Source organism: Salvelinus namaycush, chromosome 10 (genome assembly GCF_016432855.1).
Source record: "Salvelinus namaycush isolate Seneca chromosome 10, SaNama_1.0, whole genome shotgun sequence".
Classification (NCBI taxonomy): domain Eukaryota; kingdom Metazoa; phylum Chordata; class Actinopteri; order Salmoniformes; family Salmonidae; genus Salvelinus; species Salvelinus namaycush.
The window spans coordinates 33,807,934-33,829,733 of record NC_052316.1 but is presented as its reverse complement, the minus strand read 5'-3'; the positions used below and the strand labels follow the sequence as shown (position 1 = coordinate 33,829,733).

General features: G+C 44.2%; 1 protein-coding gene across 1 annotated transcript in view; it reads right to left on the bottom strand.

Annotated features, from left to right (window-relative positions):
- The window catches only part of LOC120054317 (KICSTOR complex protein SZT2-like), a 153,516-nt gene that overhangs the window by 95,626 nt on the left and 36,090 nt on the right, over nt 1-21,800 (bottom strand). The window contains exons 20-37 of the mRNA XM_039001731.1: nt 21,474-21,642; nt 21,004-21,220; nt 20,582-20,779; nt 20,290-20,387; nt 17,018-17,156; nt 16,406-16,693; nt 15,819-16,026; nt 13,990-14,117; nt 11,435-11,798; nt 10,906-11,080; nt 5,171-5,243; nt 4,523-4,843; nt 4,082-4,220; nt 3,006-3,116; nt 1,779-1,848; nt 1,457-1,642; nt 963-1,238; nt 348-759 (exon numbers count right to left, since the gene is read on the bottom strand). Of these exons, the coding sequence (XP_038857659.1) occupies nt 348-759; nt 963-1,238; nt 1,457-1,642; nt 1,779-1,848; nt 3,006-3,116; nt 4,082-4,220; nt 4,523-4,843; nt 5,171-5,243; nt 10,906-11,080; nt 11,435-11,798; nt 13,990-14,117; nt 15,819-16,026; nt 16,406-16,693; nt 17,018-17,156; nt 20,290-20,387; nt 20,582-20,779; nt 21,004-21,220; nt 21,474-21,642 (3,572 nt within the window). The remainder of the gene's footprint in view (nt 1-347; nt 760-962; nt 1,239-1,456; nt 1,643-1,778; nt 1,849-3,005; nt 3,117-4,081; nt 4,221-4,522; nt 4,844-5,170; nt 5,244-10,905; nt 11,081-11,434; nt 11,799-13,989; nt 14,118-15,818; nt 16,027-16,405; nt 16,694-17,017; nt 17,157-20,289; nt 20,388-20,581; nt 20,780-21,003; nt 21,221-21,473; nt 21,643-21,800) is intronic.

Here is a 21,800-nt window from a genome sequence, read left to right as displayed (position 1 = left end):
ATACTTTCCGAATGCACTGTATAGACACACAGATAAAGATCTGAACTAGTAATCTCTCCTCTGCTGGGAGATATGGCAGGTCACAGCATGGTTCCATAAAAAAAAACAGTATGGGCAAACATACAGGACTGTAGGAAGCTACCATGTGAATGGCTTCTGTCATTATACACCACAGGTTTGTATTAAGTTTCACAGCGTTGCAAACACAGCGAGCATCCTTGTTGCACTTTGTTAAAAAAAAAAAAAAAAAAAATGGAATATCACCCAAGTAGTGTAGCTGTAACGTCTCATCACTTAAGGTCCTAGATGTTGTCTGGGTCTGGGCTCTGGGGTACAGGGACACTCACTGTGGGTGGTGGAATGCACCGACTCGGCCAGGCTGACTGCGGATGGGGTCTTGGTGTTTTCTGAGGAGCGGTCGGTGCTGGTGCTGGGCTTGAGGTGAGGGGTGCTGGGTTGGCCTTGATCCCTCATGGCCGTGAAGGAGGAGCCTACAGAGCTCAGCTGAGGTCCTATCACCTCTCCTCCTCTGCCCACAGAGCTCAGTCGGGGTCGGCCGGTGGAGACACCAACAGAACTCTCCCGAGGTCCATCCCCAGCGGCTGTGGAGGTTGCACCGGCTGAGCTCAACCGAGGTCTGGGGCCCTCCTCGGAGTCATCCCGGGTGGGTTTGGCTGGAGGGTTGCAGGGGTCCTGGGCTAGGTCACTACCATAATCACTAACATCCCCGACAGCAGGCTTCTTCTCTTCTCCCTGCACCTGGAGGGAAAGAATGTAACATATAGAATAATTCATTCAGTTCAAATTCATACACATTCATCCATACATTCATATAAATTGCATTTATTCAGAAAAAAACATTCAAAAGGTAGGAAACCTTAATTCGACTCAAAGGACCATGAAAGAGGATGGAAATAAACTAGTTGGTCAGGTTGAAATCCCCCCCCAAAAGTTTGACAAACCTCACAGTCTAGCTCCACCCTCTCCACCTCTGTTCCGTGGTCAGGTCTTCTTCCTGGTGCACCATGATGGGACGGAGCCCTGGCACTGTCGTCCACATCAGCACAGTGATTGTTGGTTTGGGTGGCCTGTCCCGCCCCCTCAGTGTTAACAGTGCTCTCAGACAGCCTCATAGAAGCCTGGATGCGCTGTGGGTGGAGTCTACTCAGAGACATGTAGTGGAAGTTGTCCTGCTCTCCTTTCAGCAAGTAACCTGAGAATGACATCCTACGGAACTCCTGTTGAGGGTAAGATTCAAGGGTTAGGGTCAGTTCCATCTCAATCCAGGAAGAACTGAAATTCCAATACCAATTTTCCTCATTTAAAAGCAATTGACAGAGTAGAACTTGGGTGTGCAACAACCATGCAAGGTTCCTAACGATGGGAAAAACATATTGACCCCACTAGAAAAAAGGACAGAAACTTGTCACCCCTCCTGGTCATCATCCCAGCCCACCTCTTTGAACTTTTCCAGGGACTGCTCAGGGCCGAAGACAAACTGCAAGGGAACGACCTCAAAGTGGCAGCGTGGTCGCCCGCCTGAGCGAAGCACGTGACCCGCCACCTTCTGTAGCGTGGACGAGCTGATGACCCGGGAGTGACGCAGAGCTGACACAATCTCATCCTCTAGGAGCCAACGGATCTACAGCCAGAGGCAACAGGGAAATCTGAGTGAATGTGCCTGAAATATGTACCTCGGTGACAGAGGAATTCCGGCTATATAGTGGATCGACTAGCTCAAATCATATCAAGCTCGAGATTACAGAGACTGAATTTACCTCCTCCATGGCGGCTAACACGGCTAGTTTGTGGGGAATTGGGAGTTTGGACAAAGAGTCTCCTCCAACCCTGTTGAAATAAAGAAATAATGAACTACTGCAAGGTCATAGAAATCATGCAGGCTGACAAATGTCATCATCAGCCAAACCCTCCTCAACATGCTTTTATCTACCCTTTAGAATCAGTGGTCACCAACCAGTCGATGGCGATTGACTGGTCCATCTTCAAGTCATTCCTAGTGGAACACCTAACAATTCTGTAGAAAAGCCAATGATAAAGGCTTGTACTCCTTTTTGTTTAATTCGTTGCGCTGTTGGCGGTAGGTGCACTTGATTCAGAAGCCATGCGCAGCGGTTAAGTAAAGTGTTCCCATTTTAAGAATTTAATTTGTGTGAAAAGACAAACTCCGCCTACCCGGCGGACCAGGAGATCTGTGGTCAAATCATGTGCACCTACTGTACTGGCCAATCGGATAGCTCAAATCACCGTGCCTACTGTACAGAGCTTCCATGACACTGGTCACAGCAAAGTTCGATACTAACTTACATAAGATTTAATAAAACCATGACCACAGAGAGACTGTCAAAGAATATAACTAAGAGCTATATTACATTTTATATTCAGCACTGTCAACACTTTATTATAAGCAGCTCGTCGTGTCCATTTTAATATCGACGACAAAAAAAATATTTCTCTGGTCATAGGAACAACATGAATTTGTGTATGAGGCAGATGCTGTGCGACTCGAGTTTTGCCATGAGGTGAAAGAGGGTGTCCCCTTTCTCTGGTCAGTTGCACCGGAGGAAAGGAAGGAGAGAGCAGGAAGATTAATGCCGTGTTGAAAACAACTGGGAACTAGGAAATCTCTGACTTCCGACTTAGTACATTTAAGACAACTGGGAAGTCGGAAAAAAATGAGATCCGACAGGGAAAATCGTTTTGAACGGTCATCCAACTCACACCTCTGACTTTCAGACCTGAAGATCACTGACGTCATGATTTGACCTAATTTTTTTTCCAGAGTTCCCAGTTGTCTTGAAAGCACCATGACCATCAGATGCAGGTACCAGCAGTCCAGTAAAATCAAGATCAATCACCCATTAACACCTCCTCCTTTAGCCTGCTCCCAGATCTGTTTGTGCTGTAAAGCCAACTGACAACGGCTATGCAGCACAAACAGATATAGGACAAGACTTCTCCGCTTCTCATCCTTCCCAATGACTCACCCGTCGACCTCTACTACTCTGTCCAGGTTGCCCATCACATCCTCATCAGAGCGGTAGGAAGAGGGCTGATCTGGAGAACGGTTCAGAGACACACTGCTCTCTGACGTGTACCTAGAGAGAGTGCAGGCTGTTAGTTAACATGATCACCTTATTGTGAAAGAAATGCAGTTTGATGAACATATACACCACAGGGCTCAACCACATTGCACCTTATCAATCCAATGATAATGTGTCCAGGAAGAGTGCCTGTGTGTGTTTGGATGAGTGATATCCTACAAGTTTATTTTATTCACATACCTGGGGAACCAAAGAGCACCTTACCCCATGAACACTAATTAATCCAAGAGCTAAAATATTTTGGGGGGAGTTTGTCATTTAACCGTTTACACACTCATGGGACTTGGCCTATATGGATAGGACTAAATTTAAATGTTTCTCACAAAATAAATATGAAATGCATATGCATGGTAGCAATTGAGAGGGAACTGTTTGGGGATGATGTGAAAATTATTAGACCAAAATTGAGGACAACAGTTCACCTGACAAGACTTTTTACACTTGATTTTATGTGCATTTTACATTTACTGTACTTTTTGCTGCATTTGTTGATAACAAAATCTGAAAATATGTGGGGTAGGTGCAACATAACACAAAAATGACAAGGGTTTGAGTGAGAGGACTAACTGGTGGCTCCAAGTGACCACACACCTCTCCAAAGTGTACACAGTTCCTAAGTCATTTCAATGCACTTTTATGACTCAAAGAACAGTCAAACTATAAGTTGTTTTTTTGAGCTCTCCTAGCTGTGCTGTTGAGGAACTAAAGCAAGCACACTTGTAGTTGTTTTCTTTGGAACACAGCCCTGCATCCCCATCAAATCACACAGCTACTGTTGTTGTTTACGCAATCCAAAACCATTCATGCTCTGACATCATTCATAGTATGTTACTGTTCAGCCACTGTGTTCCAATTTATGCGCTTATCATTGGCCAAATCTGTCATTTTCAACCCGCATATGGGTATGAGTGTAAAGGGCTATTTTCGTTCCACATAGTTTTATTAAAGTAGGATCTAACCTGTTGTGTCTAAAGTCTGATTGCATGTCCTCTATCTCCAGGGGTAAGGTGAGAACAAAGATGTCCAGTGTGACAGACAGATTATTCAGATTCACAGCCTGCAGGGCCTCTGCATTCTCCAGACACGTGATCACCTCACCTGCAATAACACAGTACACATCAACATAAACAGTAGGGCATTAAATATCATTAAAAAAATGTCACACCAGACCTGAGTTCAAATATTATTTGTTGTCTTTCAAATACTTTGAGTGTAGGAGTGAGCCTGCCTATAGTGCCAGATGGAAGGGTTAGCACTTTAGGAACTAGTCCTCTGGTTCCATTGTGCCAGACACTCAAAGTGCAGCTATTTCAACCCAGGTCTGATTCACATACTGTCTATTGACTTGAGTCTATTCTGTGAGGGGTGCCAGGTACAGAGCAGAGGCAGTGTGTACTCACCCAGGCAGGTGGGTAGCGTGGTTATGGGCATGGATCCGTGGCAACTCTTCATGTTAACAGAGCAGGTGAGGTGGATGAACAGTGGGGGCATCTCAGGCTGTGGCCCCTCTGGCTCCAACAGGCTGTCTCCCTCTAGGATTCTGAAGGAGACATCGTCCTGGTTCACTGTGTTGGAGTCAGACAGGGACTCATCCTCCCACTCTCCCCCTGCCTCCCCCTCTCTGTCTGCCCCTAGGGATCTCCGGCCTCCAGCCCTCTCCTGGTACTCCACCTCCAGGTCTGTGTCGCTCTCCGTCACAATGCAACATCCCGACATGTACTCTGAGGTACACAGGTGGATTTACGTTTTTACATCAAAATAAAATGTAAAAAACATGTAATTTAGCAGCTGCTCTTATCCAGAGCAACTTACAGGTGCAATTAGTGCATTGCTCAAGGGCACATTTTTCAGCTAGTCAGCTCTGAGAATCAAACCAATGACCTTTGGTTACTGGCCCAACCGCTAGGCTACCTGCTGCCCACATAACGGTGAGATAGTACACAGGATTTATGACGTATCCTTATGACGAACTACATGTTCTCTATGGTCCAGAGGATGAGTAGTTGATGTATTGTGAAATAGATAATATAAAATACAAGGATCCTCACCGTCCTCTGTAGCAGGCACAGCCTCTGACACATGCTCTTCACTAGGTTGTCTCTTCTCTTCCCCATCAGAGTACTCATGAGGAGAACAAAAAATAAAAGGAGGAAGGGCACTGTGTTATTCCCAGACCCCGTTATTTATTGTTGAACCAATGTGTCGGCACCAAGTGTTTTCTTCCCTGTCCTGGAGTGTGGATACACAACTACTGCAAAGACAGAGCAACTGATAGGAAATAACATACTAGTGTTGCACGGTATACCAGTACCACGGTAACGTCACCGTACAAAAATGTCATGATACCAACATTTTAGAATACGACACTACCACATTCTTCAGCCCTACAGTTCTAAATAACCAGCTGGTGCCTGTTTATACAGTCAGTTTTGTTTATAAATTCACTTGCATATTTTAAGCAACAGCAACTAGTCTCTTGGATACCCCAGTCCAATAATATCCACTTTCATGCGCATCTGACGTGTGGCAGCTTTAATCATCCTGCCGTATCCCCTACCAGCCCTCACCCACCTGCATCTCTCAGCATCCCCTACCAGCCCTCACCCACCTGCTTCTCTCAGCATCCCCTACCAGCCCTCACCCACCTGCTTCTCTCAGCATCCCCTACCAGCCCTCACCCACCTGCTTCTCTCAGCATCCCCTACCAGCCCTCACCCACCTGCTTCTCTCAGCATCCCCTACCAGCCCTCACCCACCTGCTTCTCTCAGCATCTCTCAGCATCCCCTACCAGTCCTCACGCACCTGCATCCCCTACCAGCCCTCACCCACCTGCTTCTCTCAGTATCCCCTACCAGCCCTCACCCACCTGCATCTCTCAGCATCCCCTACCAGCCCTCATCCACCTGCTTCTCTCCATCCGCTCTTCCTGCGCATCCATTCCTCAGTTTTTAAAATCTAAATTCAGCCGTGATGGCGAGCCGGGATGCAGACTCTGAGAACATTTGTTACATAGGAGCAGCACGCAGAGCGAGAAATGCTGATATATTGTATAATTTCATCATCACCTGGCATAACCAAGAGCACAGAACAGTTTGAGCAGGCTTTGCAATCGCAAGCCTCTGAGTGACATACACCGAGTATTCAAAACATTAGCAATACAGTTGAAGTCGGAAGTTTACATACATTTAGGTTGGAGTCATTCAAACTCGTTTTTCAACCACTCCACACATTTCTTGTTAACTTCTTATGGCTGGGGGGCAGGATTGAGTAGCTTGGATGAATAAGGTGCCCAGAGTAAACTGCCTGCTACTCAGGCCCAGAAGCTAAGATATGCATATTATTAGTAGATTTGGATAGAAAACACTCTGAAGTTTCTAAAACTGTTTGATTGATGTCTGTGAGTATAACAGAACTCATATGGCAGTCAAAAACCTGAGAAAAAAATCAAACCAGGAAGTGGGGAATCTGAGGTTTGTAGGTTTTCAAGTCTTTGCCTATCCAATATACAGTGTAAAATTTGGTCCGATTGCACTTCCTAAGGCTTCCACTTGATGTCAACAGTCTTTAGAACCTTGTTTCAGGCTTCTACTGTGAAGGGGGGGAGAATAAGAGCTGTTTCAATCAGGTGTCTGGCAGAATGCCATGAGCTCAGTCAGGCGCACACCCGTAAGAGTTAGCTGCGTTCCTTTTCCTCTCTAAAGACAAAGGAATTGTCCGGTTGGAATATTATTGAAGATTTATGATAAAAACATCCTAAAGATTGATTCTATACATCGTTTGATATGTTTCTACGAACTGTAATGGAACTGTCGTCTGAACTAAGTGCCTGCGCCATGTGAATTTGGATTTGTGAACTAATTTGTGAACTAAACGCGCGAACAAAAAGGAGGTATTTGGACATAAATGATGGACTTTATCGAACAAAACAAACATTTATTGTGGAACTGGGATTCATAGGAGTGCACTCTGATGAAGATCATCAAAGGTAAGTGAATATTTATAATGCTATTTCTGACTTCTGTTGACTCCACAACATGGCGGGTATCTGTATGGCTTGTTTTGGTCTCTGAGCGCTGTACTCAGATTATTGCATGGTGTGCTTTTTCCGTAAAGCTTTTTTGAAATCTGACAGCGGTTGCATTAAGGAGAAGTTTATCTAAAGTTCCATGTCAAACACTTGTATCTTTTATCAATGTTTATTATGAGTATTTCTGGAAATTGATGTGGCTCTCTGTAAAATCACGGGATGTTTTGGAAGCAAAACATTACTGAACATAACGCGCCAATGTAAACTGAGATTTTTGGATATAAATATGACCTTTATCGAACTAAACATACATGTATTGTGTAACATCAAGTTCTATGAGTGTCATCTGATGAAGATCATCAAAGGTTAGTGATTAATTTTATCTCTATTTCTGCTTTTTGTGACTCTCTTTGGCTGAAAAAATGGCTGTGTTTTTCTGTGACTAGATGCTGACCTAACATAATCGCATGGTATGCTTTCGTCGTAAAGCCTTTTTGAAAATCGGACACTGTGGTGGGATTAACAACAAGTTTATCTTTAAAATGGTGTATAATACTTGTATGTTTGAGGAATTTTAATTATGAGATTTGTTTGAATTTGGCGCCCTGCACTTTCACTGGCTGTTGTCATATCGATCCCGTTAAAGATTTCAGCCGTAAGAAGTTAACAAACTATAGTTTTGGCAAGTCAGTTAGGACATCTACTTTGTGCATGACACAAGTCATTTTTCCAACAATTGTTAACAGGCAGATTATTTCACTTATAATTCACTGTATCACAATTCCAGTGGGTCAGAAGTTTACATACACTAAGTTGACTGTGGCTTTAAACAGCTTGGAAAATTCCAGAAAATGATGTCATGGCTTTAGAAGCTTCTGATAGGCTAATTGACATCATTGGAGGTGTACCTGTGGATGTATTTCAAGGCCTACCGTCAAACTCAGTGCCTCCTTGCCTGACATCATGAGAAAATCAAAAGAAATCAGCCAAGACCTCAGAAAAACAATTGTAGACCTCCACAAGTCTGGTTCATCCTTACGAGCAATTTCCAAACGCCTCAGGGTACCACATTCATCTGTACAAACAATATTATGCAATTATAAACACCATGGGACCACGCAGCCATCATAACGCTCAGGAAGAAGACGTGTTCTGTCTCCTAGAGATGAATGTACTTTGGTGGGAAAAGTGCAAATCAATCCCAGAACAACAGCAAAGGACCTTGTGAAGATGCTGGAGGAAACAGGTACAAAACTATCTATATCCACAGTAAAACGAGTCCTATATCAACACAACCTGAAAGGCCGCTCAGCAAGGAAGAAGCCACTGCTCCAAAACCACCATAAAAAAGCCAGACTACGGTTTGCAGCTGCACATGGGGACAAAGATCGTACTTTTTGGAAAAATGTCCTCTGGTCTGATGAAACAAAAATAACTGTTTGGCCATAATGACCATTGTTATGTTTGAAGGAAAAGGGGGAGGCTTGCAAGCCAAAGAACACCATCCCAACCATGATGCACAGGGGTGGTAGCATCATGTTGTGGGGGTGCTTTGCTGCAGGAGGGCCTGGTGCACTTCACAAAATAGATCGCATCATGAGAATGAAAATGATGTGGATATATTGAAGCAATATCTCAAGACATCAGTCAGGAAGATAAACCTCGGTCGCAAATGGGTCTTCCAAATGGACAATGACCCCAAGCATACATCCAAAGTTGTGGCAAAATGGCTTAAGGACAACAAAGTCAAGTTATTGGAGTGGCCATCACAAAGCCCTGACCTCAATCCTATACAAAATGTGTGGGCAGAACGGAAAAAGCGTGTGCGAGCAAGGAGGCCTACAAACCTGACTCTGGTACACCAGCTCTGTAAGGAGGAATGGGCCAAAATTCACCCAACTTAATGTGGGAAGCTTGTGAAAGGCTACCTGAATTACACAATTTAAAAGGCAATGCTTCCAAATACTAATTGAGTGTATGTAAACTTCTGACCCACTGGGAATGTGATGAAAGAAATAAAAGCTGAAATAATTCTCTCTACTATTATTCTGACATTTCACATTCTTAAAATCAAGTGGTGATCCTAACTGACCTAAGACAGGGAATTTGTATTAAAATGTCAGGAATTGTGAAAAACTGAGTTTAAATGTTTTTGGCTAAGGTGTATGTACATTTCCGACTTCAACTGTACCTGCTCCTTCCATGACAGACTGACCAGGTGAAAGCTATGATCCCTTATTGATGTCACTTGTTAAATCCACTTCAAAATCAGTGTCAATGAAGGGGATGAGACAGGTAAAATAAGGATTTTCAAGCCTTGAGACAATTGAGAAATGGATTGTGTATATGTGCCATTCAGAGGATGAATGGGCAAGATTTATTTTTAAGTGCCTTTGAACGGGGTATGGTAGGTGCCAGGCGTACCGGTTTGTGTCAAGAAATGCTGCTGGATTTTTAAAGCTCAATAGTTTCCTGTGTGTATCAAGAATTGTCCACCCAAAGAACATCCAGCCAACTCAATGTTAGGAAAGTGTTCCTAATGTTTAGTATACTGAGTGCATTACCAGAGCTACCATTTTTATTCCTGAGCGAATTTTATATAACTTCACAAACCATGTCGTAGGCTGTTTTAAACTAACCCTGGGTAACTAAATTGTTTTGATAACAAACAGCGTTGTTCAGCCATGTTACCTAGCTAGCTAACAACCTGGTAACTTGACAGTAGGTTAAGGCACATTTGATTGGCACCAGAAGAAAGGAAAAGGGTCTGCTACTCATGAGATGTGCTTTAAAAAGGTAGGATTCATACGGGCCAAATGTAAGTCTAAACCACATCGTTTTACATTTGACATTTTAGTCAATTACCAGACGCTCAGTTAGTGCATTCATCTTAAGATAGCTAGGTGGGACAAGCACATGTCACTGGAATACTAAGTACACTTCTCCTCAAAGTAGCTATCAGCAAAGTCAGAGCTAGAAAGGGGAGTGAGGGGGTCAAGTGCAAGTGTTGGTTCAGGAAAGTTTTTATTTTTGGGGGCGGGGGAATACTCCTTCTGGTGCTCCTTAAATTCTGTTGGGTGCCTAACATTTGTGTATGTGTTTGTGGGAGAGCGAGTGTGTTTATGAGAGGGAGGGAGGGTTAACTGAAGAGTAAAGAAGGTTTCATGCAGTGTTTTCACATTGACATGCAGATCATTATGCATGTCCAGTATATATTCCTTGCTCCAATTCCTCCAGCCAAATCACAGGTAGGCCTTTGTAAATATGAGCAAATCAGCCACCATGTAGTATTCTATGATACAGTGAACAGTGTCAAGTTAATTCAATATGTGTTGTATTGAGTAGAAGTGTGAAGATCATTGACAGGTTTTTTGCATAGCACATGCGCATAACGTTTAGAAAACGGGAACAAGTGTTCGGATGACAGGGCAAACAGGATGCTAGGCCACTGAATTTTTTCCACTCGTGGTATTGCGACACTACTGGTTATCATGATACTTGACCTGGTATCGTATCATTAGTAAAATGTTGGTATCGTGACAACACTATAACATACACATACCTCTTTCTTCGATGATGCTGGGCAGTAGTAGAAGTAGTGGGGATGAGAAGGTACGGTCTTGAAGTACTGAGCACTAATTTCCATGAATTTGTCCTGTTGAATACAGGCATTAGCTATCTTTAAAACTGTTCTATAACAAGAATATCAAATTGTAACAATCCATTTCTACATCCTCTATCCTTCAGTTGTTTACCTGTATGATTTTGTGCAGGTCAGGGAAGACCTCACACTTCTGCTGCAGGTAGAGGAGGGACAGAGGGAACTCTGGTATCCTGGTGGTCCTGGGGGGTTCGTCCAGGCCTAGCCAGGAGGTGGGGGCCAAAGTCTTCCCTCTGGACTCTGCCTCACTCACGTCCTCCATCTCAATACTTGCAGATACAAGGTCATCATGTTTACTTAGAGCACCATTCACTACTGGCAATCAATGGCCTGAACCCAACATGTACCAAAACAAACCAACCAACCAAACCAAAACAAAATGTTTGTTTGTGTCCCAAAGGTCTTGAAGGGACCCACTCTGTGTGAATTCAGCTCTTGACCAAGGTCAGATAACATGCTCTTTCCCCATGTGTCCATGCAGATCATTTTGTAGCAGACCGGGGTCAAATAGCTATATCAAATATTTTAAATACGTCAACTGACCTTGGTTTTAACTTGTCAAGGACAGTCCTAAAAGTGCAAACTCCAGATTGTTTGATTGATGGAATTTATTTGGTAATTACAAGGCTGCTCCAGCCGGAGACAACATACCAGTCAAGCACACAACATACCAGTCAAGTATTTCAACTTTTTTAAACGGATAACAGCTCTGTAGGTCCCAGTAGTACCTGGATGAGGAGGCCATGGGTCCCCTCTTGGCAACCCGGTCCTCCTCTGCATCTCCGATGGTGAAGGTGGAAGGGGTGCTGCTGTGAACCCTTACCCCTCCGTCTCCATGGCTCTCCTGGAACTCCCGGATGTGTCCGCAGAGTGTCTGGAGGAAGGAAGTGATGTCTATCTCCTGGAGAGACTCCTCACAGTAGTACATGGCTGTCAACACGTCCTGGGAACTGATGTTGTAGGACTGCTGTAGGCTGCGGTACACACCTCAGGAATGGAGAGAAAACACACTCACACACTTCAAATACACGCCTGCTGTGTCTTAATTAATCTTTCCACGATTCCTCACGTCTTATCTCTTCGCCTCCTTCTCAACTGCATTAAAGGAGAACTTACAAGTGGACCTCTTCCAATATGATCTGAATAGGAGGTGATGAGACAGGATGTGAGGAAAGATTAATTGAGAAAGAGCCCCACACTGAGCTACTACATCATCACAACCTTCCCCTACATTCTCAAATACGAATCTGACAAACTATTCTACGTTTAGATCAGCCAAGTACAGCACAATAAATCTACCACGTCTATATTTTATTAAAAAAATTAGGAAATAAGGGCCGAGTGGGCGCAGCGGTCCGCTAGAGGAGTTACTACAGACCCAGGTTCATTCCCGGGCTGTGCCACAACCGGCCGTGGCCGGGAGTCCCATAGGACAGCGCACAATTGGCCTAGCGTCATCCTGGTTAGGGGAGGGTTTGGCCACGGGGGCTTTACTTGGCTCTAGCGCCTCCATGTGGCGAGCCGGGCACCTGCAGGTTGACCCTGGGCGCCAGTTGTACGGTGTTTCCTCCGACACATTGGTGTGGCTGGCTTCTGGGTTAAGCTGGCGGGTGTTAAGGAGCGCGGTTAGACAGGTCATGTTTCGGAGGATGCATGAATCCACCGTCGCCTCTACTGAGCCCGTTGGGGAGTTTCAGCGATGAGACAAGATCAATAAAAAAAGGAAATAAACCCTAACAAATTAGTCAATACATTTTTTATAAACTACATCCAAATAAAATTAATGATGCATTTTCAGTACCACAGGGTATAGATTTTGGGTTAACCTCTCGACTCAGCAGTGAGAGAAGAGATGCTGCCATGGCATCACTATATCTGCATGACAGACAGTCAGCACCGGAAACGTGCACCAATGTAAGTCTTCTAGTGTGTGTGTGTGTGTGTGTGTGTTTACAGACGCTTCTGAATAGCCACTCCTGAAATGACAGCTTAAACACGTGCCCTAAACACGTCTCGGTAAAAGTGGAGGTGCTATTGAAGGGCCTGCCTGTATGTGTATCAAGAAGTCACAGGCATATAGGGCTCTTGTCAAAAGTAACGCACTATATAGGGAATATGGTGCCATTTGGGACCCGCAGAGATAGTCAGCTACGAGCCAATAATCATCTTTTTTACATTTTGGTCATTTAGCAGATGCTCTCATTTAGAGCAACTTACAGTAGTGAGTGCATACATACTTCCTTTGTTACTGGTCCCCCTTGGAATCGAACCCCACAACCTTGGCGTTGCAAGGCCATGCTCTACCAACTGAGCCACACAGGACCCCCATGCACACCTCTCCTCCCATCTCATTTCCCTTTAGTGTCATAAAGCAGGGAAAAGTATCATTGGTCTCCTCAATGCCTCAGTCATTTACGAGCCAGAGCAGAGAAGCACAGCATTTCATTTCCTGAGCAGTTAAGGGTTTTGTGACGTCTGGTCAAATACTAGCTACACAGAATGATTAAGCAGTCAGACTGGACTAGTCACCTTTGACGTAGACTCTCATGACAGGATGTTTACCATAAATGTTAACGTCTGTCAGCGATACTTGCATAATCTGACATAGGGGCCAAGGAAGGCACTGGCGACAGTCTTTGGCAGAGGCTTTGAGAGGGATGGAGACTTCCTTTCCTGTTCCCTTTAGTTCAAATTTGAAAACTTCCACCCCCAGAATCAAAGATTTTAATATAGAATTGGTTCAAATCAAGATTTAATTATTGGTTCTGAGATGACCTTTGACGTAGCTGTGGTGGTAGTGCATTGCCTTTGACGTAGCTGTGGTGGTAGTGCATTGCCTTTGACGTAGCTGTGGTGGTAGTGCATTGCCTTTGACGTAGCTGTGGTGGTAGTGCATTGCCTTTGACGTAGCTGTGGTGGTAGTGCATTGCCTTTGACGTAGCTGTGGTGGTAGTGCATTGCCTTTGACGTAGCTGTGGTGGTAGTGCATTGCCTTTGACGTAGCTGTGGTGGTAGTGCATTGCCTTTGACGTAGCTGTGGTGGTAGTGCATTGCCTTTGACGTAGCTGTGGTGGTAGTGCATTGCCTTTGACGTAGCTGTGGTGGTAGTGCATTGCCTTTGACGTAGCTGTGGTGGTAGTGCATTGCCTTTGACGTAGCTGTGGTGGTAGTGCATTACCTTTGACGTAGCTGTGGTTGTAGTGCTCCTGTAGCAGGCTGCAGTAGTTGGCCAGTTCCTTGTGTTTATGAGGCTGCGACATCAGGTCTGTCCAGGAGGAGGTGCTGCTGCGTTCCTGAGATAGAGACCTGTTGGGAGGGAAGGGGACAGACATCAGACAGACAGAGACACACACACACAACCACACCAACACTGTTACAGAATAAGAGGAAGAGAAGCACACTCAGAATCAGGAAGCCCAGTAGTAAATCTGTCAGAGAACCATACAAGCCGTAGAAAGGAGGGAGCATAGCCTAATCATTAAATATAACAGTTATTTTAACACGCTGCATATCTCCTTACAAACACAGTCTCTAATCACAAGTCATAAAAAACACAAATCTCTGATCTTTAATCTCCGTTAGAAAAAAAAACACACAGTCCAGCTCCATATAATGCTGCATTATGCATTGAGGTGAAGAGGCTGCTGTTAAAGTCTATTCACTTGAGGTTAAGGGGACACTCCACAACATTAGAGCTCCAAAGAATGCTTTTTAAGTGGGGAAATAAGCAGTTAAGAAAATGTATCCAATATGGCAATACTTTGTGTCTAATGTTCATCGGAGGTCAACACAGTCAAACATGTACCATGATACACAAGTGTATAATTCCCAGATTTCACAGATGACAAAAAAAAAAGAGTACAAAGAAACTTGTTTATCCATTAAAAAAAAAGTTTTTATCATAGGCTAAGAGGAGAGATTGTCATAGCACAATGCTAGTAGGGTCTGCAAATCTCAGACAAAACGACCCTAACTGCAAGAACCTGGGAACCTACAATAAGTAAGATATTGCCAGTTCACACAGCAGACATGTTGACTTTTGGCAGTTCTACCCATTAGTACATGACTGTAGACAGAGAGACGGCCTCCTAAAAGAAGCTAGGAGCTCCAGCAAATATAAGGGTCATGCTTTGTGGAGTCAAGCCTTCAAGTATGTCTAGAGGCGACAGTCTTCTCTGGAGGTAGATACCAACATCCCCATAGCAACACAAGCCTGGAGTGAGATAGTGATTTACTCAACCCCAGGAGCCTCTCCCTGGTCTGAAAACAGAGATGGGAGCATGTGATTAGGCCTAAGCTCCTCCCACAGGCACCGATCCGAAATACCACAGCTCAGTTAATCTTTCCATGACTCCTTGCATCCTTTCCCCTCACCTCCTTCTCAACCGTATTGGTCCCATCCCCTATGCCCTCAAAGCAAAGATGCAAGGAATTGAGGACAGATGAATTGAGATGGATCTCACCAGATGAGGAGACAGGAAGGATGATGGAAGCAGCAGTAAGCTAGCAGTGTTGTGCTACCTGAACTTCATCTGCTGATGCATCTCCTAGGAGTCAGCGTCTTGAGGTCTATTTATCACCATAGTAAAGGAAAACAACATCAGCATGGGGCTCAGGTAACCACAATGACCTTGCTGGCAACCAATGTTGAGTGAAGGGTAAACTTATGAAGGGTATAATCAGGTATGACATGGTAGGACCTTTGACAGAGAGTTTCAAGAGTCAGTCACATATGAGTGATGGCATACACAGTGCCTTGGATCTGGCCTATTCCGATTCCCCGGACCTGGGTTGAAATTCTATTTGTTCCTCATAATACTTGGAGATTTCGATTGAGCCTGCCCAGTGTCCCAGATTGCTATATTTCCACTGCTGAGAATATTCCATTAGTTCCATGGTGTCAGGCAAGCTCAATCAAGTGCAGATAAAGTACTTGAAAGAAAACAAATACTATTGAACACAGATGTGCTTCCCATCAGTAGCCCAAGTGTGTGTGTTACTGGATACCTGAAGAAGATGTCCCTTGGCTGCCTGTTGAAGTGGGGATGGACTAGCTGGTCCTTCAGAGAGTCCAGGGAACAGTTATAGACGTATACAGGGCAGCACGGATGAGACAGGTCCCCTGAGCTCTGCTGGGACACCTGGCTACTGAACGTGATGTGGAAGTCTCCCTTCTGGGGCTCAGCAAACTGCACCCCATCCCTCTCATCCACACCTGAGAGAGGGAGGGATAGAGAGAGCGAGAAAGGAGGGAGAAAGAGAGAGAAGTGGAGAGAGGGGTAGAGAGAGAATCATTTACAGCTACAACTAGAGAGGGGGGATTCATTTCAGCGTGACGCCAGAAAGCAAAATAAACACAATTTGTTCTGGGAGCCCCATCCTTTCCCTTCCACAACAGTAATATTATGTTATTGCTGAGGTAGAGGGAGGGAGAGGTAGAGGTAGAGGTAGAGGTAGAGGTAGAGGTAGAGGTAGAGGGAGAGGGAGAGGGAGAGGGAGAGGGAGAGGGAGAGGGAGAGAGAGAGGGGTAGAGATGGGGTTGGTGAAGAGGTATGTATGTTGGAAGCAACAGACTAAGAATAATATAAATGCACCTTTAGTGCCATTTTCTGGCTCAGAGGGCCGGCTCTCCCAGTTGTCATGCTCCATCGTGGAGCTCCCAGATCCAGGGGAGAGCAGGCGCGACCGGGGTCCCACAGGACCACCACCACCAGGGGAAAGCAGAGGGGACATCAGCTCGCCAGTCAACCCACCATCCAGCCCATTGGTGGAGACAGCGTGAGAATCGGCCTGTGATTTGTTGCTGATAATCAGGGTGTCATCATCTTCTCCATTACCCTGGGGCTCTGTATCCAGCCCAGATGACATCAACATCTGGACATCTGCAGAGAAAACAACAACGCTCAGAGCTTTATTGACACGGTAATGTTACTAACATCTATAAAACACACGGCACTGTAGCAATACCACTTTCTGGTGATAAGCGGGTTAAAACTAGCACATGATACTAGGCTGGTAGCTAGCCTAAATACATAGGATTCCTATGACTAGAGCAGAGCCCCCACTTGAGTAATGAGTAGAAAGAGTTGTAATTCTGTCCTATTTGCACATCAGACAAATACAGCAGAGCACAGAAGTGGATTTTATCTACCTGTGACTAGACCAGTTCCCAGAAAGGAACAGGGGGTATAGCATACCAGGCCTACCTGTGAAGGTGTCAGGGAGGAAGGTGAGGAGGATCTGTTGGGGGCTGATGTACTTGGCGTAACACTTCCACTGAGGGGTAGACCCATCCCTCTCCACTGGGACTGACTCCTCGTCCACCAGGTCTGCATTGCTGAAACTCTGAGCGAAAGAGGGGACAAACGCACAGAGATGACAAGTGTTACAAAATAGAATAGACAAAAGGAGTATTTCCCAAGGAGGACAAAGCTTCAATAATGAGAGGAAGAAGAGGGTAGTGTAAAACATGCCTGGACACCAAAAGCAGAACCTGTGACCCATTGGTGGTTTTACATTGTTTTTGCGTTTCATAAAACTGATCTCAACGCCAAGGAGGAACCTTCTGGATTTCTCTCCTCAAAGAGAGAAGGCAGACTGGTTAAAAGGTTTACCTGAAGGGTACAAGTTACTACCTGAAGGGTACAAGTTAATAACCTGAAGGGTGCAGGTTAATAACCTGAAGGGTGCAGGTTAATAACCTGACCTGTTGCATCCTCTACAACCACTGTGAACATTTGAACATCTTGGCCATGTTTTGTTATAATCTCCACCCGGCACAACCAGAAGAGGACTGGCCACACCTCATAGCCTAGTTCCTCTCTAGGTTTCTGATTAAATTCAATTTTCACAGAACCGCTTGTTGCAATTTTGATGAGGCTCTCTTGTTCAGATATCGGTAAGTGGACTGGAGGCAGGGAATAAAAGGGATAACGAATTCAGTTGTTTGTGTCATCCATTTCGGGAAAGTACCTGCGTAATTACGCATCCAACTCACTCAGGTGCTTCACTGTATCACATTTGACATTGTCCGTAAGCTTGAGTTCATTTGCACACAAAAAATCATACAATGATGGAAAGACCTGTGTGTTGTCCTTTTTAATGCAGACAGAGAAGAGCTCCAACTTCTTAATCATAGCCTCAATTTTGTCCTGCACATTGAATATAGTTGCGGAGAGTCCCTGTAATCCTAGATTCTGTTCATTCGGGTGAGAAAAACATCACCCAGATAGGCCAGTCGTGGAAGAATAACGTCATCATGCAAGCAGTCAGACAAGTAAAAATTATGGTCAGTAAAGAAAACTTTAAGATCTTCTCTCAATTCAAAAAAACGTGTCAATACTTTGCCCCTTGATAAACAGCCCACTTCTGTATGTTGTAAAAGTGTTACATGGTCGCTGCCCATATCATTGCATAGTGCAGAAAATACATGAGAGTTCAGGGGCCTTGCTTTAACAAAGTTAACCATTTTCACTGTAGTGTCCAAAACGTATTTCAGGCTGTCAGGCATTCCCTTGGCAGCAAGAGCCTCTTGTGGATGCTGCAGTGTACACAAGTGGCGTCGGGAGCAACTGCTTGCACATGCGTTACCACTCCACTATATCTCCCTGTCATGGCTTTTGTGCCATCAGTACAGATACCAACATGAGCAGCAGCTATGTTTGGCTACATACGGACCTTTAGTGGAATTCCCGAGAGAGAGTAAAGGTTAATGTAATTGGATGTTAATTATTTGACTAGGCTATCTGTATTTGACATTGTGTTGTTATTTTGCTGAACACTAGATGGTTTAATTTTATTTTTGGCAGTGAAACAAGGCTACTCAGACGAGAAAAAAAACTCACCCAAATGTATAGCCCCATTGGAAAATATAAATGGACTGTTTGAAAATGTGAAGGGGAAAAAAAGTACAAAAAATATATATATAAAAATGTGAACCACATTTGTGAACCAACGGCATTGCTCGTTCCCCTGAAGGAATTTAGTGTGGAAACCTACCAAAAACAATTAGGCAACAATAAATTCAATCCCTTTTAGACAACTTCCTGAACAAAAAGTTCCACTGTAATAGTGAAGGTGTAAACTTGGCAGTAGAAAACCTAAACTGTGTATTTGACCTCTCAGCTTCTCTATCAAATCTAAAACTGTCAAACACAAAACCGAAGAAAATTAACAATGATAAATGGTTTGAAAGAATGCAAATATCTAAGAAAGAAATTGAGAAACCTGTCCAACCAAAAACTTAAAGACCCAGAAAACCTGAGTCTACGCCTTCGCTATGGTGAATCACTTAAACAATACAGAAATACACTACGGAAAAAGAACAGCACAGAAATCAGCTCAATGTAATTGAAGAATCCATAGACTCTAACCACTTCTTGAAATATTGGAAACACTAAACAACAACACAAAGAGTTATCTATCCAAAATGGAGATGTATGGGTAAACCACTTCTACAATCTTTTTGGCCCTATAACAAAGAACAGCTAAAACATGTACATGATCAAAGAAAAATCTTAGAATCAACTACTAAAGACTACCAGAACCCACTGGATTCTCCAATTACATTGAATGAACTACAGGACAAAATAAAAACCCAAAAAGGCCTGTGGAGTTGATGGTATCCTCAATGAAATGATCAAATATGCAGACAACAAATTCCAATTGGCTATACTAAAACTCTTTAACATCATCCTTAGCTCTGGCATTGTCCCCAATATTTGGAACCAAGGACTGATCACCCCAATCCACAAAAGTGGAGACAAATTTGACCCCAATTACTACCGTGGGATATGCGCCTTCACCCTGCACACCCAAATTGAAAAACAAACAAAACAAAAACAAAAGTCTTCTCATGCTTTATTGATTTCAAAAAAGCCTTTGACTCAAGTTGGCATGAGGGTCTGCTATACAAATTGATGGAAAGTGGTGTTGGGGGAAAAACATACGACATTATAAGATACATGTACACAAGCAACAAGTGTGCGGTTAAAATAGGCAAAAAAACACAAATTTCTTTCCACAGGGCCGTGGGGTGAGACAGGGATGCAGCTTAAGCCCCACCTTCTTTAACATATATATCAACGAATTCGCGAGGGCACTAAAACAGTTTGCAGCACCCGGTCTCACCCTACTAGAATCTAAAGTCAAAAGTTTACTGTTTGCTGATGATCTGGTGCGTCTATCACCTACCTAGGAGGGCCTACAACAGCACCTAGATCTTCTGCACATATTCTGTCAGACCTGGGCCCTGACAGTAAATCTCAGTAAGACCAAAATAATTGTGTTCTAAAAAAGGTCCAGTTGCCAGGGCCACAAACACAAATTCCATCTGGACACGTGCGTTACCAGGATGCACCATGCTTCTACACCTACATTGCTTGCCGTTTGGGATTTTAGGCTGGGTTTCTGTACAGCACTTTGTGACATCAGCTGATGTCAGAAGGGCTTTCTAAATTCAATTTGATTGATTGATTACCTGCAGGGTACTGGTGGATCCAGTCACTTCTTTACTGTTCTCTATAGTTTGGAATGACATCACCGTGTCCTGTCTCTCTGGAGGTTTCAGGCACTCCTCTGTCAAGAGAAGGTAACAAAGAAAAGTCATTTTGTGCAGGAGTATAAAATGTTACATAATTAAAACAATCATGAGCAGGATTTTGTTGTTTTCAGTCAGTCAACATGTGTTTATAAAGTGCTTTACATTAACTCAGTCTAGACTCCAAAGAGCAAGCAAATTTACAGCAGAAGCATACATTTAGAATGCCTACCTCTGATGACAGGTAGAGAGAAGGGTGCAATATGTCCGTCTCGTTCCCTGTCTAAGATGTGATGCATGAAGGTGACGTTCTCATGGTCAACCAATGTGATCTCCCGGTCACTGAGCTCGTTTTGCAAGCTGCTGTGGAACAGACTAAGCAGGAGCTCGTTGGGCAGGTAGGGGGCACCCTGGGACACCTCATTCTCCACTGCAATACAAACAAATACATTTTCATTACTTTTCATCTTCATAATATTGTAGCGACAACACGTAGTGACCACGTCAAGACGTTTGGACCTCTTCGGGTATAAATGGCTAAGGTGTTGGACGAAGAGTAGGAGGGACCCATATTTGGGCTATTACCAAAATTTGCCACAATTTATCAATTCATGTTGGAAAAAATTTTGATCTTGAGGACATTATAACATTCACCTCTGCTGAGAGTGAGGAAGAAGATCTCTATCTGTTGGCACTTGGGCAGCAGCTCAATGAGGTCAAACTGGAAGGGAATGGTGTGGATGCAGTCCTCAGAGGGTGGGGGGTCCCCTGCCCCGACGGGAGGGTACACCTGCTCCTTGTTCTGGCACAGCTGGCTCAGGTACTCAAACGTCATCATGGTGGACACAGAGGCCAGATCCCGGGGGAAAATCTGTGGACAAAGTTAACTCACTTTTACAATCAAATGATGAGAGGATCCAGACGTAGAGTCGTTCCTCCTCTGGCCGTATCTGTACACACATTTCAACTTTACCTCATCTCTTCATAAGTATTGTAATACTATACAAACGCATGAATTGGAACTCCCAGCGATTTTACTACTGAATAGCTAGCTACCTTTGACAACAGCTGACAACTGCTAATATAAGAAGACCAATTTCATTGATTGATCGATTGGTACTGACCGCCTGGGGTATCTCCTGGTAGGTGAGCTCCTGGAAGTGTCTGTGTTGGTCTCTGGGGCTCCATACTGTCCTACTCTGAGGCTCAACCCAACACTCGGTCACCAGGTTGAGCCCTGTGTCCACATCGATGGCCTCCACCTCTGTATCATTGTCATCGTCTGTGGAGAAACTGGAGACCCATGATAGAAGACAAGGGGTCAGGACAGGAGGAGACATACGGAAGCTTATTCAGCAATAGCACAATTAACTGACTAAATAACCAGCGAAATATACCCAATGGCAACGTGCACCAAAGCATTCAAACGGTAAAAAAACCCAGTTCTTATA